This window comes from Caretta caretta, chromosome 1 (genome assembly GCF_965140235.1).
Source record: "Caretta caretta isolate rCarCar2 chromosome 1, rCarCar1.hap1, whole genome shotgun sequence".
In the NCBI taxonomy this organism is placed as follows: domain Eukaryota; kingdom Metazoa; phylum Chordata; order Testudines; family Cheloniidae; genus Caretta; species Caretta caretta.
This window is the reverse complement of record NC_134206.1, coordinates 254,131,901-254,156,109: the sequence shown is the minus strand read 5'-3', so window position 1 is coordinate 254,156,109 and position 24,209 is coordinate 254,131,901. Positions and strand designations below refer to the sequence as shown.

At 40.9% G+C, this 24,209-nt stretch overlaps 1 protein-coding gene across 3 annotated transcripts in view; it reads left to right on the top strand.

The window, feature by feature from the left end:
- Positions 1 to 24,209, top strand: part of SLC41A2 (solute carrier family 41 member 2) — a 90,130-nt gene that overhangs the window by 45,610 nt on the left and 20,311 nt on the right. For all 3 annotated transcript variants that reach the window (XM_075123310.1, XM_048831843.2, XM_048831823.2), the window contains 2 exons: positions 6,628 to 6,775; positions 10,467 to 10,546. In XM_075123310.1, the coding sequence (XP_074979411.1) occupies positions 6,628 to 6,775; positions 10,467 to 10,546 (228 nt within the window). The remainder of the gene's footprint in view (positions 1 to 6,627; positions 6,776 to 10,466; positions 10,547 to 24,209) is intronic.

The following is a 24,209-nucleotide window of genomic DNA, read 5'->3' as shown; positions in this document are numbered from 1 at the left end:
GTGTCCTGGTCATGGCACCTTTCTGTCATGCATCGTGAAATCTGTCTGTAGGTATCATAATTCCTGCAGCTGGAGCACAGCTGGGACTGGACAGCCTCCTCTCCCTAAATGCTGATGAGGTCCAGCAGCTCGGCATTGCTCCAAGCGGCGGATTGCCTGGTGCGTGGAACACGCGTGGCAACCTGGAAAGATGCGCTGAGACCACTGCACGCATCACTGAGCAAACAGGAAGGAGACTTTCAAAATTCCCAAGGAATTTACGGGGTGGGGACGACGGTTGATCACCTGAGGGCAGGGCAGTAGAATTCAAACTGATGACCAGAGAGGCAAGAACAGGCATTCTGGGACACCTCCCGGTTGCAGCACTTGACCAGGGTGTCTACACTGGCACCGTGGCCCTGTACCCCCGGCGCAGAAAGCTGTATGCCTCTCATCAGGATGGCTTTTTTACAGCACTGCAACTGTGCAGTTTCTGCGCACTGAGTGGCTCGTCAGTGTGTACACCTCGGAAGTTACAATGCAGAAAGCTGGTTTACTGTACAGAAACTTGCCAGTGTAGACAAGGTCTTTGTGTAGAGGTCTGCTTCTGTTTTTGAATGGTTTGTGGTTTTAGTCATCATTAAAGTGCCTAGAGTCAAGGCTATATATTTATACATGCAAATCAAAATATCTTGATAAAATAAAGCTAAAAATAGCATAAACTGGAAAAATTAATCTATTGAAATAACAAAGGACTCTTGCTATTCCCCAAATTGCAACAAAATATTGGGCTTTTAAATTATAAACGAGCTAACTTGTGGGCATCATCAAACTGGTCTTAACTTTTTACTGCTTTTTCCTCTGGGAATCACCACTGCTCAACAGTAGTGATTGTTGCTAGCTGCTCCACAGAATGGTGCTACTCTTCCCTTGTTGTCTGTGTTTTGTCTGTCTTCCGAGGATAGAAAATTATTTTCTGAACCTAAACTCATCGATTTTATAATAGCCCTGTACATGGCAGCAAGGACTGCTTAACCATAACACTGACTTTCTAAATCAATCTTAAAAGATGAAAAGTGGAGAACTACCACGAGATTAGACCCACCACATAAATGAGGTCTACAATGAGTCCTACTGACTACTAACCTCAAGTGGCAGTGTTTTAACACTGTCAGGTTGTTGGCCAGAGTTGCATTTTGTCTGGCTTCCCAGTGACCTTTTTTTTCCCCTCAGTCATCTAGGAGTTGAGATTGGTAGGCTATGAACATGTGAATCACACATCTATCTCTCCCAACTCACTTTGGTTGTGGACTGGTCATGTTTTTGCCTATTTTTCTACTTTTATGGCAGAACGAGGGTTTTTATGTTTGTATAGCTCTTGAAACTATTACTGTGGATTCTAGGACAGGGTCGGCAACCTTTGGCAAATGGCTCATCAGGGTAATGCACTGGCAGGTCGTGAGACATTTTGTTTATGTTGACCATCCGCAGACATGGCCCCCTCACGGCTCCCAGTGACCGCGGTTTGCTGTTCCTGGCCAATGGGAGCTACAGGAAGCAGCGGCCAGCACCTCCCTGTGGCCCACGCTGCTTCCCGCAGCTCCCATTGTTAGGGAATGGTGAATCGCAGCCATTGGGAGCTCTGGGGAGCCGTGGCTGCGGCCAGTCAACGTAAACAAAATGTCTTGTGTCCTGCCAGCGGATTACCCTGATGGGCCGAATGCTGAAGGTTGCCGGCCCGTGTTCTAGGACCTGGGCTGCCTGTTTGAGTGAGAGGAATAGAGTCAACTCATACTGAAGAAGGCTCAGTGTCATGATGTTCACCAGACTGCAGATTCCTTTTTACAGAAGCATGCTAATTGCTTAGCGTTAGATTCTTGCTGAGATGTACACAACCATGGCTTTTGAAGTTCTTCTGATTGTCATGTATGGCCAAAAATATAGCAGAACTCTGAAAAAGAAGAATCTTGGCCAATTTTAACTGTTCTTTCTCTGCTTCTGCAGCCATCCAAATCATTTGCTTACTGACATTGAGGAGTAAGCTGTGTACATAAATGCTTGAAAGGATGCTCTAGAATACTCAAATGGCATTTCGTCATTTCCATCTTTCCTTCCTTAGGGCCGCTTCAGAGATACTGCGCTTTTCATGGAACATATAATCTATCTGGCTACTTCTGAGATGACTGCATCTACCCTTGGGTTCTTTGTCATTGTCTTTGTGTTCTCCTTTTATAGGGGATATAGAGGGTTTTAATTTGCTGGTGAGGAATTCCTGTCTGGTACATCCCTCACACTGTTACTCTGTCTAATATGAGAATATACAATAAAGCCCTTGAAAGGATTGCTAGAGTTTAATTTCTCAAGAATAGTAATGTCTCGCTTCTTATAGTTTCAGGCTTTCAGATGTTTTTTTTGGTAGAGCTTTTCTTGAAAAGATTAAGTTCTCTTCTTTCATGGGACTGAGAATCAGGAATGTCTTGGCGTTCTTCATTTCCTATGATTTATTTGTCCACTACTAGCCTCCTGCCTTTTAGGAAATCTTCTCAACATCAGAGCAAGAAGAAGTAGGAGTGGTAACGTGGCCCATTGTAAAGAACCTCATACTCATCAAGGTAGTAATAAAGCAGGGTGAATTCACTTCTCCATCTTCCTCTGAATATACTGTACTTCCCTACAAGGCTGACTGCAGAAATTTACTGAAGTGAGACTTAAATTCCTGGCCTCCATTAGCATAGGGAGAATTGCCTCAGGAGGAAGAGACTGTGAGGGGAGAAAGAACTAGTGGTGATTGCATACCTTTCTGTGGAAGGGTGTGGTCCCACTTTTGATTGATCATCCTGCTCTGTGATAGGAGGGACTAAACGTATGTTGTCTTTGCCACGGTGCTAGAGCAAGTGCCACCATGTTTTCGTCACACAATGGTGTTGTGAAGCATGATGAGAATGACAATACAATGCAGAACAAATATAGAGTTGGGTGAAGTCTTTTTGCTTGGAATGCTTCATGGAAACATAATAAGGGTGAAATTTTTTGCGTGTTTTTGTTTTCTGAGAATTAATAAACTGAAAAATCTACATGCTTTCAAGATTTCATGAGTTTTTCAGAGATGGACCCATCAAGACAATATATTTCAATATAAATCCTCTTATATTGGATTTTATGTAATAAAAAAGTTACATCTTCAGTTAATAAGAGGAAATATACCCGTGTGTCTAGACTGATATACAAGGACTTTAAGGGATAATTATCAGGTATTAAAATATCTCGTCAGATGCTTATGCTTGTTGAAGCATTTAATCAGCTTTGGGGTAGCCTTCAGGACCATGCCACCTTAAATGCTTAGAACCCCTAAGCCTCCTAAGTCTTTGTCTACACTAGACAAATGAGTGGTGTTATAAAACACATTAACTAATATTTTAATTATTCATATGATCAGTTAAAGGTAGTTAAATAGTGCTGAAGCTCTGTATTCTGCTGTAGAAGATGTACTACTTCACTTCTACTGACTACTAACAGGTTAGATTAGCTGCCTTGATCAAGTGTAATTTATTTCACATGAGTAGTAGCACTGCCTTTTGGAACACTAGAGGGCTCTGTAGGATCATAATTGGGAATAAAGTCTGTACTCTTTGACTACAAAAGTTTTAGTATGCAAAGGGTTTGAAATTCTAACACCTAATTTATTAAAGTGAAAAGTGTATCTGTGTTGTTGAAGCTCTGATAAAATCATTTTTCAGGATTTGGAAACTCAGTTTATAATCTTCAGAAAATAAGGATTTTCCTCACAGAACTTTGTGTTAATGCCAAAAAAATACATGTACATGTCCTGGTGCTGTTATGAACTTCAAAAACACTGGCTTTTCTTTTATTAAAGATAGAAAATTCAGTAATGTCTCTTAACCTTCCCAAATCTCTTTTAAGAAGACAAATTATATTGGTCCCTATTATCCTATGAAGATTTTTAATTTTACTGAGAAGTATAGTATCTCCAATTCATATTTGTCTTCCAATAACGGTTGCATTTTTTTGAGTGGCATTAGATTTATTATTCAAGTCACTGTAGATGAACTGCACACTGGATAAATGTGAAGTGTATGTTTCTTGTAACGGAAGGCTGATTGAGATCACAGTTTTCATGGGGTCGATGAATGAATGCATAGAATAAATGAGGGTTCATATGAAACTTCTTTGGGGTCCTTGTACACCTTTCTTTAGCTAAGACTCATTTCACCATGTAATCTAAGTACTAGACAACTATTTTCTCTATTTACTGTGTGTTTCCTTTTTCTTCTTTCTCTCTGGTGGTGGTACTTTTTTTTTCTCTCTCTCAAACCCCCCCCCCCCCGGTGGATTGGCCATGCAGGGAAGATGGCACTGCTATAAAAGGGCCTCATAGAAGAAGTGGATCTTGAATTTAGTCCTGAACAAGGTCAGACTCTGTCTGAACTTTTCTAGTAAACTGTTTCATAGCTAGAGTCTCGCAAAGCTCAGAATATTCTGCTCTCTATTTCCAAAAGTCTGAATCTAGACCTGAGTGGCTGCATTGTCATTGTTAGAGCATCACAGACGTTCATTCATAATCCATCATGACAGTCTCTGAGATACTTTGTTCTAGCCTATGAAATGCCTTGTGTCTTTGGACTTCTTATTAAATAGATAGGTAGCCAGTGGAATTTAGAGTATTGGTAGTGGGCAGCCACTTGCTTTAATTTTTGGATGGTCTTTGCCTTTAAGCCCACGTAGGTGAGTTGTAGTAGTCTAGCCTAGAGCTTGAAAATTGACTAATATGAAGCTGAGACCACCTTATCATTTGCCCTTCCCATATTGCTAAGGTAGTCATGGCCTCCTGATGTTTGGTTGTGACCCCGTCCCTAAAGAGAGACTAATGACCTAATGCAGCTGTGAAGCAGAAATAAAAAGTTTTAGGCTGACTGTATGCTATACTAGACTTAATTTTCTTAGGAACTGATTGTATGGTCTTCTCCTTGGAAGTTCCTTCCTTTGATGGTATCCTAGTATTTAGTTTATCTACACAGTTCTGTTTATGCCTGGCTATTTATATGGAGTAGGCAAATGACGTTTCATATTTTTCCCCACTCTTCAAGGAACTGAAGTGTGTGTGAATACTAAAAGGTGGGGAGTAAGGGTAGGATTTAAAAAGCACTGGCCTAATTCTATTTCCTTTGAAGACTCACTCTTGACTTCAGTGGGAGCAAAGTTAGGCCAGTTTTGAGCACCCTTCTGAAGTTTCATAATGCTTTTTGATTAATTGGATATAAACTTTATATGACAGCCTGTGTCGATTTGTATAGCTGTATATCTGTTCCATACAGTTATTGTTAACTTCAAAGTTTACTCAGTTCAGCCTGTGAGAGCATTGATCACCAGCTGTGGGTTAGTTTGGCTTCTTGAGATTTGTGAGGCAGCCCCTGCAGCTGGCTATTTACACAGCATTTTTGAAATATTACTGTCTTGTTGTGTTGCAGAGGGAATCTATATTTGTTTGAACTGTAGTTCATGAATCATTTTGTACAATAGCTTTGACTCTAACTCTAGAGTTTTTCTTTGTGTTGTCATTCAAAACTTGTTAGGGATAAATGTTTTGCCCAAATTCTGTACATGTGGGTAAAATACAGCTGATTGTTTAATACTAAAAAGTGCTTTATTTTTCATAAAATTAAGCATATGCAAAATAGTATTGGGGCATTACAATGTAATTTACATTTATTTGCCATTAAGTGACTTATACCGTTATTCATGTTGTTGGTGCATTAGGAAATATAGCATCAATGGGACAACTTATGTGGGGAAGGACTGCAGGACTGAGTCCTAAACTCATTTATGGATGAAAACTGTACTCTTTCTGTGCAGACAGACTACAGTTTGTATAAGCAAATTCTGCTTTATAAATATATTACCTTACTGTGGAGTCCCTGTTCTCTGCTGTTTTTCTATGAATTATGATGCAATTTTGATGAAATTCCTGCTGTTGTATTTTTAAGCATTACACTGTGCAAGCTGGTTATATGTAATTTTAAAAATGAGCTACTCAAAGTAAAAACAAAAGGCATTTTGGTATTCTGCTCAGAACTGTCCTAAATATTTAAAACCTAGCATGAGTGATTCATATTCATAATAATAAGCACTATGATTTAATCAGTTAAGGCTTGCTTTTTCTGTAGAGCTTACTTTGCAAGCTATTGTTGGGGGAGGAGGAAGACTGTGTTCTTATTTGTTTGTTTAAGTTGAATAAATAAATGAAAACTTGATTTCTACTTCTCTAAAAAAAATTAGAGATATGCATCACAAAGTTTGTTCTGTTTTCCAGGTCTTCTTTATCTTCTCTAACATAGATACACAGCGCAGTGTTTACACTTAACAAAAAAAAACCCCAAACCCCTCCCAAAACAAAACACTACACTGCACATATGATTTGTCCCCTGGGCAAAGGATGAAAGAAGGAATGTATGTGATATTATTCATGTCACATAATGCTCTACTGGAAGACACTTGGATACTATGGTGATAAGGACAGTATAAAAATGGATAATATGTAGAACAGAATTCCATGTTAAAGTTTAAATTCATTGGGGGGAAATTTGTAGGAACCCCAAAAAGGCTAAATCAAAGTTTTGTTTTTTATTTTAGAGACATATTACTATATATCTCCTTTAGTTGGTGCCTTTTTCTTGGCTCTGACTCCTATGTGGATTGTAATAGCTGCCAAACATCCAGCTACAAGAACTGTTCTCTATTCAGGATGGGAGCCTGTTATAACTGCTATGCTTATAAGCAGGTAAGTAATTTTTTTTAATTGTTTCCTGGTGCTCCCCTATCTGAATCTACCTGTTATTCCTTGTCTTATTAAAAACCACAAAACTTCATTAATGCAGAGTTAAGATTGTCCAGTGATGCCTTGTGCCCTTCCAGAATGTGGAGAGTAGCTAAACTTAAACCTCTGAAAACCAGGATATACTGTACAGAGTTGAGGTTCACCTCTCCCCTGCAATGTATACAACCTTAGCTCTGATCTCCTAGAGCTGGCAGTAGCCACTGAGAATGTTCAGTAAGGGTGGTATAAAGATTAAAAAATATTAAAGGAAATGGTGGATTTTTCCATCTCTCTAAGTCTTTAATTCAAGACTGGATGCCTTTCTGGAAAGTTTGCTTTAGTCAAATACAAGTTATTAGGCTCAAAACTTGAAATTCTATGGACTAGATAATCTAATGGTCCCTTCTGGCCTTAAAATCTATGAAGTCACAATTAGCAGAGAAGAGGAAGGACTAAGGGAATTGTGCCCATTGTTTATGTTGTGTTCCACAGATTTGGATTCCAGCAGTTATTTGCATGCATGCCCTTGCATTCACTTTGTTAGGTGTCGCTGTGTTGAATGGGAAAAGGATTAGTTGGAGCGGCTTGCAGATCTGTGACTGTGCTGTGAACAGAGGTACATGTTGTACCTTGAGAGAGGAAGTGTGCCTCATTTCAGCACTAAATTTTATGGGTTTTGTCAGTAGCAGTCTTCTTGCCATGGGGATTGTCAGCAGTTTGGTGGCATACATCAGTGGTTCTCAACCTGTTTTCATTTGCAGACCCCTAAAAAATTTTGAGTAGAGGTGTGGACTCCTTTGGAAATCTTAAACATAGTCTGAGGACCCCCCAAGGGTCTGCGGACTACAGACTGAGAACCAGTGGTATGCATGACAGTGGTCTCCAAGGCTTAGTGAAGGGCAGGGATGACGAGTTATACCTCCATGTGGTGCCTTAGCATCAGCAATATTCAGAGCCCAGGGGCCCAGCTCCACCAATATTTGGGGCCAAGTGTCCCGCCCGGCCCCACCTGCTGCCTTCGCGTGCCTCCCCGGGCCCTGGAGCAGAGCTCCTTGCCTCTGCCTCTTTCATGTGGCTCCATGCTGCCTCCCTGCAGCAACTGCTGCTGCAGGGTCCTAGTGCCCCCCATTTTAACTGCCAGGGCAGACTGAGCCTGCCCTTCCACCTCAGACCCTTCCTTTTCCGGTGGGACGCTCCACCAGCACAGGGGGTCCCCCACCTGCAGTCACCGCTCCTGCCCCATACTGGGCAAGGAGGCAGCCCCATCCCCCACCCCCAGTGAGGCTACAGTTAGGGGCAACAGCAGGGGAGGAGGCACACGCAGCACCCCCTGGCACCCACCACGGGGGAGGCAAGGGAGATTCCTGGACCTGAGAGGGGCCCTAGGAGCACATGCAGTGACAGTGGTGGAGGTGAGTGTGCTGCTGGGGGGGGGAGGGGAAGGGGGGCTCCTCCCCCAGAGCTCGCTGCTGCTGGCAGGGAAAGGGCTGGGGGGAGTCCTCCTCTCTGGCCCCTGTCCCGGAGCAGCCTGCCTGCACCCCAAACTCATCCCCAGCCCTGCTCCAGCCCAGAGCCCACACCCCTAGCCAGAGCTTTCACCCCCCCACCGCACCCTAACCCTCTGCCCCAGCCCTGAGCCCCTTCCAACACCACACACCCCTCATCTCCAGTCCCAGCCGGAGCCCTCATCCCTCGCACCCTAACCCTCTGTCTGAGCCCCTTCCAACACCACACACCCCTCATCTCCAGCCCCAGCCAGAGCCCTCATCCCCCCACACCCCAACCCTCTGCCCCAGCCCTGAGCCTCTCTAACTCCCCAAGCCCCCCAGCCCCAGAGAGAGCCCTCACCCCCACACTTCTACTCTCACCCCGAGCCCCTCCCACACCCCAAACCCCTCATTCTCAGCCCCAGACAGAGCCCTCACCCCTATATCCCTACTCTTGCCCTGAGCCCCTCCCATACCCCAAACCCCTCATCTGCAGCCACACCCCACAGCCCTCACCCCTGCACCCCCTCCCTCTGCACCCCCTCCCATCCCCAAATTCCCTCCCAGAGCCTGCACCCCAATCCCCTGCCCCAGCCTAGGGCCTGCACCCCAGACCTCCTCCCCCACCCAAACTCCCTCCCAGAGCCTTGGGCAGATGGGGGGCGGAGTTTGGGCAGGGGCGGGTTCTGGGCACCACTAAAATGTCTACAAACCTGCCACCCCTGGTGAAGGGTAAATAAAGACCATGTCTCAGAAGGATTCACCTGGACAAGGGTGAAGGGGTGGTAACATTCAGCAAGACTGGGGTTGTTTGTGTGTTTTAGGCTCCCAGGTATGTCTGTACTGTGGTTGAAGGTGTGATTGCATGTTGGGTAGGCCTAGCCAAGGTGAACTGCTAGCAAGGGTATAGGGCTGTTTAGCTGGTGGGTAAAATTGAAGTGCCAGGTCTTCACTAAAAGAAAAGGAGTACTTGTGGCACCTTAGAGACTAACCAATTTATTTGAGCATAAGCTTTCATGAGCTACAGCTCACTTCATCGGATGCATACTGTGGAAACTGCAGAAGACATTATATACACAGAGACCATGAAACTGTGCTTCTACCTTGGGATAGTTCTACATGTTAGTTACCTCAAGTTAAAAAAACCCTCATCTTTATTAGCAGTGAAGATAAAGCCTGAGCTGCACGGAACAAAAATAAATGGTGGGAGAGAGGAGGAGCAGCAGCAAAGGGGGGAAGGAGACTCCTTTTCAAGCCTGAGCTGTGGGGTCATGATTGTAGAAATGGCAAGGGAGAAGGAGCTCAGTTGCCTCTGGTGAAATGGGCACAAACTCCCTCCTCAGGTCCTCCTACTTGTTGCTCTGGCCCTTTTGAACTGCAGCAATTATGGGCTGGATGTTTATGAAAAGGGAACTGAGGGCTGGAGGAAAGACTGTTCTGTGGGCCAAATGCTTGATAGCTCTGCAGGAACTTAAAATTTTCCAGGGATATAGTGCTCAGGTCAGAGGAGAGGATCTATTTTTGTCTACATCTTGTTTGTAGCTAGAGATCTGTGTATTGTATGCTTACAGTTGTGGAGGTGCAGCTTGTTTTGGGAGCATGTGGACTGTGACTGGAACATTCAGAAAATAAAGGGACAAGTCCTCACTGACTGGGCAGGGACTGTCTTATGCTATGTTTGTATGGTGCTGATCTCCATCGCTGCCTCTAGGCAGTCCTACAATACAAATAATAAACGATGCTGGTAATTCTAACGTGTGTGTTTAAAATAGTAATTCTCCATGACTTATAAATCTGCTAAATCTGAAAGGATTTTCACAAGGCCAGTGAAAGGTACCTTTTTGACATCAGGACCTCCCTTTTCCAAATATCAGGTTCCTATTTCAAACATCTCAGGTGCAAAAGCTGTTTTTTAAAAGGAACATTGATTAAACTGTGTGTTTTTCACTAATAATGTCCTCAGGAGCAGTGAAACTGTATGCTCAAACTTTCCTTGAAAAAGTGGGGGCTGGCGGGATGGACAGTGAGAGAGCAACATTTTCAGGTCACTTTTTGAATAAGTGTTACTAAGAATTTTGAATACTTAAAGATTGATTGATAGAATTTGAAAAATAAATATTGGTGCACCTGTTTGCTTTCTTCTAAATGTTGTACTTTATATTTTTCAGCATTGGTGGCCTTATTCTGGACACAACTGTTTCTGATCCTAATTTGGTTGGGATTGTTGTTTATACTCCAGTAATCAATGGTAAGGCTGTAATATGATTATTTTATAATAAATATCAACAAATCTCTATACATGTTTTATAAAAGATTATAACACTAAAGTTCAGCTGCAGTGGGTGGGTATCTACTACATTAATTTCAAGTTGTAACTTTGGTGTCAGAAACAGGGTAATTTAAAATAATAGCAGTGACTCTTGGTTTTCTGTACCAGAAACATCGAAGTGCATGTGAGAGAGAGAGAGGAAAAACAGGAGGCTATTAGTACATATTTAAAGTTAGTATAAGAAAGGGGGAAAGTTGAAAGAAATCATATACAAATACTGTTTTGAAATTATTATATCTGTTAAATATAGGATTCAAAGATGTAATTCTTCAAGGGTTTTCTCTTGGATATATGGGGCAAATTTTCAAAAACAGTCACTTAAACTCCATCTCCAAAATATGCAGGTACAAGTATTAAGTGATAATAATGCAGGCAAAATATAGAAATCCTAGAGCAAGTTGGGTGTTGGTTCATATGCTTGCCTATATGTGCAACTGCATGTACAAATCAAACACTTTGCAGCCATGCAGATATATATTTGTGAACATTAATTAGGTCCATTAATTAAATGTGGATATTTCCTAGATTCCTGTTTCTGTGTTAATTCTTTAAGCATAGATGTGGAATGTTGGATTAATTTCTCAGCATATTAAACTATTTTTTAAAAATAAAATGTCTTGTAAGTCGAGCCCTGCGCAGATACAAAATTTGTATCCGCATCCAATCTGATCCGCAAACATGGTCTGCGGATGCGGATATCCACAGATTTGTACTCTACGTAGGTTCTACTTGTAAGAAATATATTTATTTTCTAGTTCTGATTTATTCTTCATTGGTCTACTTTGCAATATGCAGAAAGATCTCATGTAGAAATTAGACACAGGACTTTCTTATTTGCAGTAGGTTTTCTGCTTACTGTGTAGCAAGTGTGGAAGGTATAAAGAAACTTTCTCTAAATATAACTATTGTGTTAAATCTGTGCTCATTTCCATTCATAAAAATATACAAAAGGCTGCCTAAAAGTCTTAGGGCTGGTCTACACTACAAAATTAGGTCAGCTTAACTACGTTGTTCAGGGATGTGAAAAATTTCACGCCCTGTGCAATGTAGTTAAGCCAACCTAAGCCTGGTATAGACATCTCTAGGTTGATGGAAGAATTATTCTCAGAGAGGTGGATTTACTACAGCGATGGACAATGTTTCCTCTAATTTTTTCCATCTATGTGTGGAATGAATTTTTGTATGTGCACCAATATTGAGGTAATGTGTGGATGTGCGCCACCAGTAGAAATTAAAAACCTAGATATAATGTATATTTTTTAAAAGTTATCATAGGGATAATTACTCCAGCCAGGACAGGTTAGGCATTTTAGAACTCACTACTCAATGAATTAAGTTTAAGCATAAGAGAGAAATAAAATTATGAAATGCATAGACCAGACAAAAAAATAAAATAACAGCACTTTGAAAGAATAAAATTACAGAGCATATATGTGCATTGCAGGAAGTACCAAGAAGTAAGAACAAAAACGATAATACAAGTTTGTGTTGGGAGGTGAGTGTGAAAGAAACTCTGTGTGTGTGTGTGTGAGAGAGAGAGAGTTAGTGTGTGTGAGACAGAATGTGTGTGTGTGTGTGTGTGTGTGTGAGAGAGAGTGTGTGTGCTGTCACTTTAAGCAGAGCGACACTCACCAGTCTGAAAGCTTGTTCAGACACAGCAGCAGCTGCCACCAGCTCCGTCTCACTCCCTGGTGCTGTTCCCCCACTCAGCCCCACCGCTCTGTGAGATACGGTACATGGGGAGAGGAGGGGGACACCCTGACATCAGCACCCCTCCCTTCCTTCCCCACTCTGCACAGAAAGCGGGAGGCTCCCAGGAGCAACTGGCTAGGAGCTGCAAGACAGAGGGCAGGAGCAGCGCAGCAGCGGCGGAAAGGGCACCTGAACACAAGTCGCCATTGCTGAGGATGTGTATGACTGTAATAATCAAGTGTACGGCACTCGATGGACTGTTGTATGGCCGCACAGGCGTGCAGCTTAGAGGAAACACTGTCAATGGACGAACTTTTCTGTTGTTTTAGTAAGTGTTTATGCTACAGCACTGCAGTGCTGTACCATTTCTAGTGTAGACATACCCCTAGATGCCCTTGAATTAATAAACAAGTGAAAGTCAGCATCTACTCTAACCCAAAAAACACCCCAAAAAACTCTATCTTCAACACAACTACCCACCTGAATTTCAGTTCCCCTTACTCCTCAAAGTCCCAAATTAGTATGCCTTGCAGCATTCTGTGAGGGTCAGCAGACCTTAGCTATTTTTGACCAAAGATTGGGAGGAATTGGTTCCATAAACTGTTAGGGAAGCTAAACACTCAGTTACCACTACCAGGTAGTATGATCCTCCCATGTGTGGAACTGGCAGCCCTTTGTTTCTTGTTTTTAACCATTGATGGTGGAGATGTTCTTTGATGCATTGGTTATAAATGTTAGTTCTGAATTCACCTTTCCTCAAACCACTTAAGCTAGGGTTTTCAGAAGAGACTGATTAATACCGTCAAGGGAGCTGACTTTCAGAGGATCATTGCTCAGCATTTTTCTGAAAACCAGTTCTTTCTAAAGGTTTTTCAAGTTGGGCTTCCAAAATCACATCACTTCTGAAAATCTTGGCCTTAATTGCTTTTCCTGTGGTGTGTAGCTGGCAAACTTCTTGATTCTGGAGCTTTATGCAACAAGATCCTGGAATTAATAAGCACCAGAGATGACAGATTTGTATAAGGCACCCACTGCTTACCGTAGTGGCTTGAAACTATAGTAGCTGAAGGCTTTGAGGCAACTGGACTATCCGCTAGAATTCTGATCAGTATAACAAAACATTTAAGATTCTCCTTGCAGACAGCCTTGTGTCAAGTGAAAGTCTTATGTCAAAGAACTAACATCCAGCTTCATCAAGCTTTCACAGTCTTTGCAAAAGTACTGATGGAATACTTCCAACTATCTGTGTAGGTCAGTGGTTGATTTTGGAATGGTGAGGTGGAGAACAGGCCATATTTTTGTCTTAGATACATCCTTGCACTGAAGTGGAACACTGCATCAAGACCGCCACAGATGAGTCCCTCCACTAATGTGTCTCTATACTGGGCAGAAATGCTAAAGAGCTGCTGACAGTGGTTGCCAGGAAAACCTCTGTCAATGCATCAAAAGAACACTAAGAAGAAAGGCCAGTAGGTCCCCATGGCAACCTCTCGTGTATCGTGAGGAAGATTTGGCAAAGGTTTTTATGGCAGTTTCCCTCCTTTGGCAAATCAGTGTTCATTAAGGAGAAACATTGGCCTGACAAGAAACCAATGATTGTTTAAATTAGTACTGAAAGGCATTAGGTAGCAATTTTCTCATTCAGCCGATCTCTGAGACTTGAGCATACAGTGTTCCAGATGTGCGATGTGAACTGAAGTTTCCTGCAGCTGAGTTTCCAAGCTGAACAAAGTGTAATTGGGGAGTAACACAAGCTTTCATGGTGTCAAAGTGGCAACCTATATCTGAGATGCACTGTCAGGGAATCAGTCCAAAATAGTAAAATAAAAAGTGGATTTCCAAATTTCTCCGATTCGGAATTCAGCATCCAAAAATGTGTCCTCAGTGGTACTGTGGACACATACTAGGTGGGTTGATACATCACCATTGTTTGTATCAAGGGTGGCATCCCATTAAATGTCTTTTAAAGGCTATGGGCTATCTAAGTAAAACTATGCTTCTATTTAAAATGGTACCTTCACACAAGTTGACTGTGTGAAACCTTCATTTCTTCATTTGCTTTTCCCCTTTTTAACATCCATGGAGTGGTGATTGGACTTCATAGAGCTTTTTAATTGCTAAGAATGAGTCTGTTATAACATCTCCCTTCAGAAAAAGATTATGTATAATTCTTGTTCTCCTGAAGATATTGGGTTCATTGATTTTCTCATCCACTTCCCCAAAGAGTTGGGGGAATATGTTTCTTAAAACTTTCTACCGCGTCCTCAAAAATAAATAAATAAATAATTACTACTACTACTGTTCACCAGTAGAGGTACCAAGGGCTGCTGGTTTCCCCTCCTCCCCCTTAACCAAGCAGTGGAGAACATAATATTTGCTGAGAGGGTATATGCTTGGCTACCCTCAAATTCTATAGCTAAGGGAATTTCTGCTATCCACATATGGGACACAGAAAGCTAAGAGCAGTGGTTCTCAAAGTTTTGTACTGGTGACCCCTTTCACAGAGCAAGCCTCTGAGTGCGACCTCCCTTATATATTAAAAACACTTCAAAATATTTAACACTATTATAAATGCTGGAGGGGAAGGGTATTTGGGATGGAGGCTGACAGCTCGTGACCCCCCCCCCCCCCATGTAATAACCTCACGACCCCCTGAGGGGTCTCAACCCCCAGTTTGAGAACCCCTGGCTAAGAATGTGGCTATATTGTAATATGCTTTCTAAAAGAGGAAATTACAGGTAAGTAATTTGCTTTTATTCAGTGTAGGCTCTCCTGTGCTTCATAGTTGCTCTGGTGCCTCTTGATTATTGCTGTTGTCAGTGTAAAGTATAAAATTGGAATTTAGAAAATCCTTTTACATAAACATATCTGCATATACCTTATTAATTATCAAAGAGCCTACGTGTGAACTACCGAATAGGTAGCTTTTGAAATATCACTGTTGTTGACCAATCAAAAAACAAAACAAAACAAAAAAACACAAACTTCCCCTACCAGGGACTTTTCTTCTCTTGTCTTTTTCTGAAGATGGCAGGGCCTCGCATCAGAAAGTCTGACACTGCTTCAAAGTCTATCTTACGGCAGGCCCAAATAAGTAAAACCTAAAACTGCTAGCTTATCCTGCTCCCTCGGTATGGTACAAGAGAGAGACTGTGTGGGTATACCCAGCACCACCTGAATCAGCCCTACTGAGGGGATTTCCAGCCTTCCATACGCTTGGAATTCTTATCTTGGGCCCTAAACAAGGACAGCAGCTGGGAGTTTCTCCCTCAAAATCCCAAAATGCTTCCAGGACCCCTTCCTCTTGCTCAGTCCCTGTCCCACAAGACTTTTCCCACAAAATCCCTCTGAATGTAGTAATGCTGACCCTGAAGGTTTTCCTTACCAGCTTTCAAGGGCTGGTATGTCTGGTACCTCATAAGTATTTGCCAAAAATAATATAATTATAATAATATAAGGAAGATAATAATCTGAACAATTTGCTTCAGACTGTGCTGCAGATATGAAATAAAGTGAAGCTAATGGAAATAGATACTTTATGTTTAGGTTTTGGTATCATTCTCAAACAAAACATAATCTAGTATTTTAGAAATAGATGAGGTGTAGAAGTGATTTTATATATAACAGCAGTGTATACGTAGATATTTTGTCCATTTTCTGTGTTATGCAAATGTTTCTACAAAATCTGGAAATTCCTGCAAATCACAAATGCTTTGCAGGATTAGATAATAAAACTTTACTATCCAGATGGCATAAAACCATCCTCTTTAATAATAAAACAGAGCTATACTTCGTATATGCCACTAACTTGTTCTGCTCATTAGCTGTTTTTTTTTTATTATAAGATGGTCAGATACCTGGGGAGAAAATTTAAGTAGGGATCAAAGTGACTGCGAAAAGGTTTGCAGAAATCAATATGAGAACTGTAATACAAAACTGTAATTGTATTTCTTTTGTCAAAGAGATGAAAACTAAGATCACATATATGGCATAAATATATATTTTCTTTCATATTAGTATGGTAAGTTGAACAACAGACCCTCTGTTTTTCCACAAATATTTTGTAAATGGCCATTGCCTGTTATAAGCACTTGTTTTCAAGTGGGATGGTGGTGATGTGTATGTGTGGGGGATATATGAGGAAAATCCCCTGCAATCATTCCCCATTTTAAAAATGCAAAATATTCCCCATTAGAAGAGTAAAGTGTCTTAATAAATACATATATTGCTCTAAAATAGAGTAACTGTGCATGGAGCTCTCAGACAACACGAAAATGCTTTGGCTATTAGGTAGCCTCAGACTATTCAACAATGAAATCTGATGCTGCTATAAATCAGAAAGGAAATATATTCATAAGTTTGTATGGTAGCGGAGAGACTTGGTTGGGCAGCGAGTGGACTGTTTTGCATCCTCAATTGGAAGAAAGTGAATTGGCCTCAGAATGGCACCTATTCTTTATGCGTAAGTGCATAGTTCAATCTTTATTTTGGCATATATAGAGGTTGAGGATCCTGTTTATGGATATTTAATTCTGACATATTTTGGGTGATAGTTCTTACTTTTTCTTAGTTGTTACCTTGTACAAGTAAAATGGTGTGTGCTCTGTGCTGTTTTGAGTTTTCTAAAAGTCTTTCTTTTAAATTTTTTACAAGATTATTTCAGGATTTATTAGCTTCCACATCATAATTTGTTAATTATATCCAAAATATTCTCACAATTTTAGTAAAATGAACCAATTTTTAAAATACATTATTTTCCTGGCTACATGCGTTAGCCAAAACAAATGTTGTTCCTATAAAAAAGTAATAACTTGCTCATACAATGTTGGCTCAAAATTGTTTCTGGAAAGACAGCTGTATAGGAGAACCTAATAGTTTATCTAATTCTGCCTATTTCCCCCCAAACACGAAACTTTTAATACAAATGCATACAACATGCATCTCTGAAGACAAGAAATTTGTAAGAAAGGACAATGCATATAGGTACTAAGATAATAAGGGAGCTAATCTAAGCACTTCAGTTCTCTAAAATGTAAGTTTATGAGATCAGTGGTCAGATCTCCATGGCAGCATTTCAATTTGAAGTTTTGGAGAAATAATTTGGTTGTATTTTGTTAGTGGTGTCCCTTGTTATAGAGTCGTTGGAGCTGCATTGACTATTGTAATTGAGAATATTTTTCTCCTTTTTGTGTCCTTGATGGTTATTTTTATTATAAAAACTGCATGAGAAATCAGACTATTTGGCTGAATGCCAGATGGACTAATCAGCACAATTCATTGTTTGGAACTGTGGATTGTGCTGATTTAAAATCACTGCTCAGAGATCGGAATCTCCTCAGATCCTGTACGTATTACCTTTATAATATTTTATACCCAAAATCACATTTCATTGGAGAATTGTGTTGAATTGGTTCTCTCCTTATTGTGTTGACTTCATTTAATCTTTGGCCTGTTGCACAAACTATATAGTAGGTATGACTATAATACCTCTCATACCCTGTGATTGGTTAACTCTTAGCTCAGAAATGTTCATAGATAGTATTGAAAATCTAAAATATTGTTCATCTAAGTATCATAAATATTAGGTTGCTTCTAGAAGGAGAAAAGTTGGGGTGAATTGTACATTACTTATATTCAGTATGCCTACTGCTACTAACTGATATTATAGGCAGAGCTGATAGGTACACCAGTAGTTAAGGTTGACTAATGCTTCCTATTATAAGGCTCTGTTTTCAGTTGCCTGTAACTTTGCCCAATTTTAGCCATTAGGCTGAAATTTTCCTTGCCAGGTGTCTGCTTTAGGCTTATCTGTTTCGGAAAGTTTCAGCTAAAATGGTTTGCACATTTCTGCAGCAAGGAAAGTACTTTTTTTTTTTTTGGCCAATATTAGAAATTTTTTACAGTGATTTCACTGAGAAGTTCTAGCACCTCCATGCAGTGGTGCAGGGACTCAGCATTTGGAGTTGTTCGAATGTCAGAGATGTGCTTTTTGCTGTCCCTGTTTAAAATCTGCTCAAATTTGGTCAAGTTGGTAACCGTCTGAAAATCTCAGTACATGTTCTATAAAGATTTGTTAAAGTTCTGCAGCTAAACATTCTGAAGGCTCCATCTGCATTGAGCATGCCTCATCCCCATACAGCTCCTATAAGCTGACCAGACTGCAAATGTGCTGTGTCCACAAAATGACCTGGCATGTTCCATCCCAGGCCTGCAGGGGCCGAGCAAATTTTTCCTTGCAATTTCTTCTCTTGGATGCTGGGGGCCACTGTGGCACTAGGCGCCACAAATGAGAGCAGGTAGGCTCTCTTGTGTTCTCAGGGTAGGTCTATCCAGCAAAGAAAAGCCTGTGGCTGGCCTGTGCCAGCCAACTTAGGCTTGCAGAGCTAGGTCTCCGGCACTGTTTCATTGCTGTGTGGACTTTCAGGCTTGGGCTGGAGCCCGAGCTCTGGAACCTTGTGAGGTGAGAGGGTTCTAGGGCTCGGACTGGAGCCTGAGCACCTGGGCAAGGCATTTGAACTAGACTTTCCATTGGTTGCCATTAATTATGTGTACCTTTATTTTTTCTGGGTATCCAACTGGAGACCCTGGAGTCTGATCTGCAGAAGTCCTGAGCATTCACAACTGAAACTGAAGTCAATGGGAGCTGTGCTTTGAACATATTAATTGCTATATCATGCTAAGTACTGTGAAAAATGTGGTCACAGGTGTCTCAAATTAGGCATCCAAAATTACTGGACACTTTTAACCTTAATCTCTCTGTGCCATCTGTAAAATGGGAATAACACAACTACCTCACCTCACAGGGGTGTTGTGAAAATAAATTCATGAATGTTTGTTAGGCATTCAGATACTATAGTGATGAGTACCTTAGAAAAGCCCATGAGGAAATTAATAATGCTGTATACTTTTAAGCTTTTGAATAGTGTCCTGTAAATAAGATATGGGGCACACATCGGACAATGAGAATAAAATGAAATATCGAATAGTTGCTCAGTTGGTGACCACAATTCATCCTGTGCACTGAATGAGGCAGGGAGGGGCCAATGGAAGAAATAGTATGTGATCATGTTAAAGACTGTATCATAATGTATACCAGCTCTACCTACAATAGGTGTATGTTTTTGTATGTGTATATAAAAATTATCTGCTCTTGGGATTCATCGTAACAATGTACATATAACTTATTTCTCAAATTGTAGATTAAAAAGTTATTGCAGCCTTGATATAGCAAAAGTCATCCGCATTTGATTAGACATATTGGGTTGGGGAGATGTGCACACAACTAGAAACTTTTTAAAAATATTGAACATCTTTATATAGGTGGAGTCAGATTCTACACTATGCTGAATGTCTTCTGTGAATTGCTAAATGGCCTCAACTCCCATTGACTTGCAGGTGGTGCTCCGTAGCTTGTAGGATCAGACCCTTGAAGGAGGGAGGTATATACGTTAAGATTACCCAACTCTTCCCTTTATAAGACTCTGTTTTCAGCTGTTTACAACATTGTCCAATGTAAACCATTCAAGCTGAAACTTTCCATGCCAGGTGTCTGTCTCTGGCTTCAAAGTTTTTGGAAAGTTTCAGCCAAAACAGTTCAGTCATTTCAGAGAATACTTGGGGGGAGGAAATACTTTGTTTTGCCATGTTAAAAATATTTTTAAATGGCTATTGAGAAGCTCTAGATCTCCATACTTTAGAGAAGGGATTTGAAATTTAGCAGAGGGGTGATGTTTGTGTCAGGTCTGTACCTTTTGCTCTTCCTATGGAAATCTGCCCAAATGTTCCAAGAAGCGTTTGAAAAATCTGTTTGCACACGCTAAGTAGAGCCTTTAGACCTGCATGGCTAAAATCTTGGAAAATTCCATTCACGCTGAGCATGCACCAGTATCTCTCAAGTCCTGTGTATGTGAACTGTGCATACACCATCTGCATACAGCAGCTGAGTGTGTCCATTCCTAGGGTACAGAGGCTCAGCAGGACTTTCCCTGAACTTTCAGCTCTTGGCTGCTCTGGGCCAGGGTGGGACTGGACACCAGAACTGAGAGAGAGCAGAGAGACTATCTCCCTTGTGCTCTTAATATCCCCACCCCACTCCCTGCAGCTGGTGCTCAGGCAGCATGGAAGAAGAAGGTGCCTGACTCAGATACAGGGAGCCAAGAGCCAGACCAGGGTGAGGGAAGAGGAAGGAGTAGATTGGGAGAAGGAGCCACAGTGGTTGGGGATGGGGGAAGACTGAGAGTGGACGCTGCGAGACAGAAGGGGAGGAAAACCTGTGACTGGGACCTGAGGGGTTGGGACTGGGAGACAGGAACTGGTTGGGCAAGATGGCTGGGGGGAACTGGGAAGCAGTTGGTGTGAAGGGTGAAACTGAGATTGAAGGAGGAGCTCAGGGAACTTGGACTTGCTAGGCAAGCAGCCTATAATTGGGAATCAGTAAGGTGGGTAGGGGGAAAAGCAAATCTGATGAGAAGCTGTGGTGCCTGGGAAGAACTGGGACAAGGAGCCGGTGACAGGGGCAGACAAATGGTGGAAATGACTGGAAGGGTGAGAGACAAGTTGGACCGGGGTGGGGGGAGGGAGGGAGCAACTTGGGTCTGGCTGAGTGCTTGACTTCACAATTTTAATATTCTTTTAACATAATCTCTGACTGTGCATGTGCACAATAAAATGAAGATGATGGGTTGATGTAAAGATAGATAATTCTCTCTCTCACACACACGCACACGCACACGCACAAAATAAATATATATATATATATAATGTGCTGTAGAGCAACTTATTTTTTTGTAATCAAATACAGTGAATCTGAAGATGGGCAAATATATATTAGTACAACACGTCAAGTATACTTAAAACACCTCAAATACTTAGAACTATGCTATTAACAAGCATAGCCATAGCATAACATTGTTTCCATGATAAATTAGGACAGGTGTTTTTTCTTTGAGAAATGTTATATCCATGTTACATAGCCAAGCTAACAGACTAACTCAGTAAAGTCTGTAGCAAAGCTCCTTTAACACAGTTCTCAGAAAAAATTATTTCCAGTGCTAGACACTGAAATTATGTTAGCCACCATATTCACAGAGATAACTGGTGTGATTTTGGTTGTACCATGGACAGGGTCTTATGTGTTGAGAGTGTTTGTTAAATGACAATGAACAGGGCTGACAACCTTTCTGTAGAAATATTTATCCTAAGGAAAAGGGCTGTCTTTTAACTCTAGATTGGTTCAGTGAAGTGACATGTTTTTTTTGGTGTTTTTTAATAATGAAGTCAGGGATGGCATCCTTGTCTGCTAGAGAGCTTAACTTCTGTTATCCTTACTGACAATGTAGTATTCTTATGCAGAAGTTAAGCACATCTGCTTTTCTGTGAGGAATACAAGTCAATTTTTAAGATTTTTACTTTCAAAGAAAATGTCATTATATATTATGGTTCCCATGTGACTAAAAAGAAACTAGCAAAATTAGTCTTTATAATAACCAGAATGCTATAGCAAGATGACAGCAATAATTTTTTTTCACGAAACATATTTCTGATTTAAAATAAACATAAATTTGTGCTTTGAAGCAGTACATAGGTATACCTGCAGATAATTTCTTAATACTATCAATTACAGGGCTTTTACAGCCTCAGGCACTAAAAAGGAGTCCATTCTAAAGCTAAGGATTCACACCAGTAATTTGGTGAATTGACAACCTGTTGTTTTTCTAATGTTGTTAATCTACACAATTGTATCTTTTAATGGTTTTCTGCTACCCTCAGTGATGTAATTAGGCTGGTACTGCCTGAGTAATTTCATGGGCATGGTAAAAAAAAAAAAGCAGCTATGAGAAGAAACAAATTGAATATTACTACAGAAAAATACCTTTCCATTTGGGAATGATACTCTTAAGGTATGAATAACTTTAAAATCCTTAACTCTGTAGCTGATGAGAATTTAGATAATTAAATCTGAAATATTTTCAAAACTGATAAATATGACTTGATGATCACCAGACAAATGGAAAGACTTTGTGACCAAAACCCCCACCTCTCGTGTCCTGTTTGGTCCATCAGCTTCTCCCCCTTGTGTTTGCCTGAAGAAGCCTAATGACAACACAAGCCGCTGGGATAGGACACTTTTGTCCAGGTCCCTTGATCAAGACTGAGGAGGAGGTGTGTAGGTTCCAGAAACTTCTTCAGTACTTCTCCTTAGAGTTCACAGAGTTCTCTGCATAAAATTAACTATACATCAGTCATCTTAGCAAGATTTATTTAAAAACAGAGAAATAGTATTAAAATAAAAATTACTTTAACATCTAGTTTTGTATTTCTCAGAAGCTAACAAGATAAGACATTCTCAGCTTACTTGCAGAGAAAACAGAAAAGTGAACAGCTTACTTTTTTGAAAAGAGTCTCTGTCTAACCACTTTGGCCATACTGTCAGCTTTCCTTGATAACTGGATACCATTTCTTTGCTCTTTTCATTGTCCTGGGGGACTGTGTCAATTTATAGACTCATAGACTTTAAGGCCAGAAGGGACCATCATGATAATCTAGTCTGACCTACACATTCCTGGCCACAGAAGCTTACCCACTCACTCCTGTAATGGGCTCATAATCTCTGGCTGAGTTACTGAAGTTATCAAATCTTGATTTAAAGACTTCAAGTTACAGAGAATCCACTATTTACTTGTTCAAACTAGCAAGTGACTCAAGCCCCATGCTGCAGAGGAAGGCAAAAAATAAATCAAAACAGGGTCTCTACCAGGTTTCCCTTAATCAAAGGCCACTATTTCCTCTTTCAAACCAATTTTCTGTTTTCCTCTAAGACATGGCTCATGGAGGATGCAAAGACACTTGATGATGATAAATAGCCATCTTTCAAAGGCTTAACATCTGAGACCACATTTCACAGACCAGTCTGCATGTCTATCCCCTAGTCAGTTGTGTATTATCCTTCCAAAGAGGCAGAAAGTCATTTTCCTCAATATTAACCTTGGCCTTTCTCATTTTCCATTGTTATTAATTAGGGACAGAGCTTCAGACCCTCTATTACTCTTTCTTTTTAATAAATTTGTTGACGCAAGAGGCAATCAATCACAATGCAAGATTTTTATACCTTTCAGGAAGTTATTTATATCCATTTCCTGTGTCACCCTGGATGTTACATCTCTAGAAGCAGCAAGATAGAACTGCCTTTCAAAGGCTAGCTTAGATTTTTATTCACAGCAATCTTCAAGATGGCGGGGAGGGGAGGAGATTTTGAAGTCTTAAGCAGCCTCTCCGAACACACACTGTCTTCAGATGTTCCTCTCCTGTTCCCACTAAAAAGGTGTCTATAAATATTCCCGGAGGGTTTCCCAGCTCTTCATGTGGTCTCCAGAGATAAGCTTTTCTTCAGCCCTTAAGACCACTACAGCAACATCTTTAGCCTCTAAAGATCTAATTCTCTTCAGGTGCTCATTTTCTTTTTCACCCCTTGATTTCTACTGGCTCCTCCCAAAATGGGGAAATAGCCTCAAGCTCCAAGATGGGATTTTAAGCCTCAGGGACTCCCTGAAGGGTTTCTCCATAAATTTGGAATTACATTGCAGGAAACATTTTTCTTTGTAATGAAACATGAAGGTAAGAAAAGAAGAATTTCCAGGGCTTTTCCTGTTCCTGGATGAGGGCAGACAAGGGAATAACTTTGTTTATTTACTCCTCTGCTCACCAGATTATGGAACTGGCCTAACTCTAGAGATCAAACTCCTATATCTGCTCAGAAACTCTACAGATTCCCTACAGAAATAGTTTGTCTCCTTCCAAGTGGATTCAGCAGTAATAGCCTGATTGAAAAACAAAACAAAAAAACAACAACCCTACCCTCGCTTTGGATGTGTCCTTGTGGAATCCCATTAAC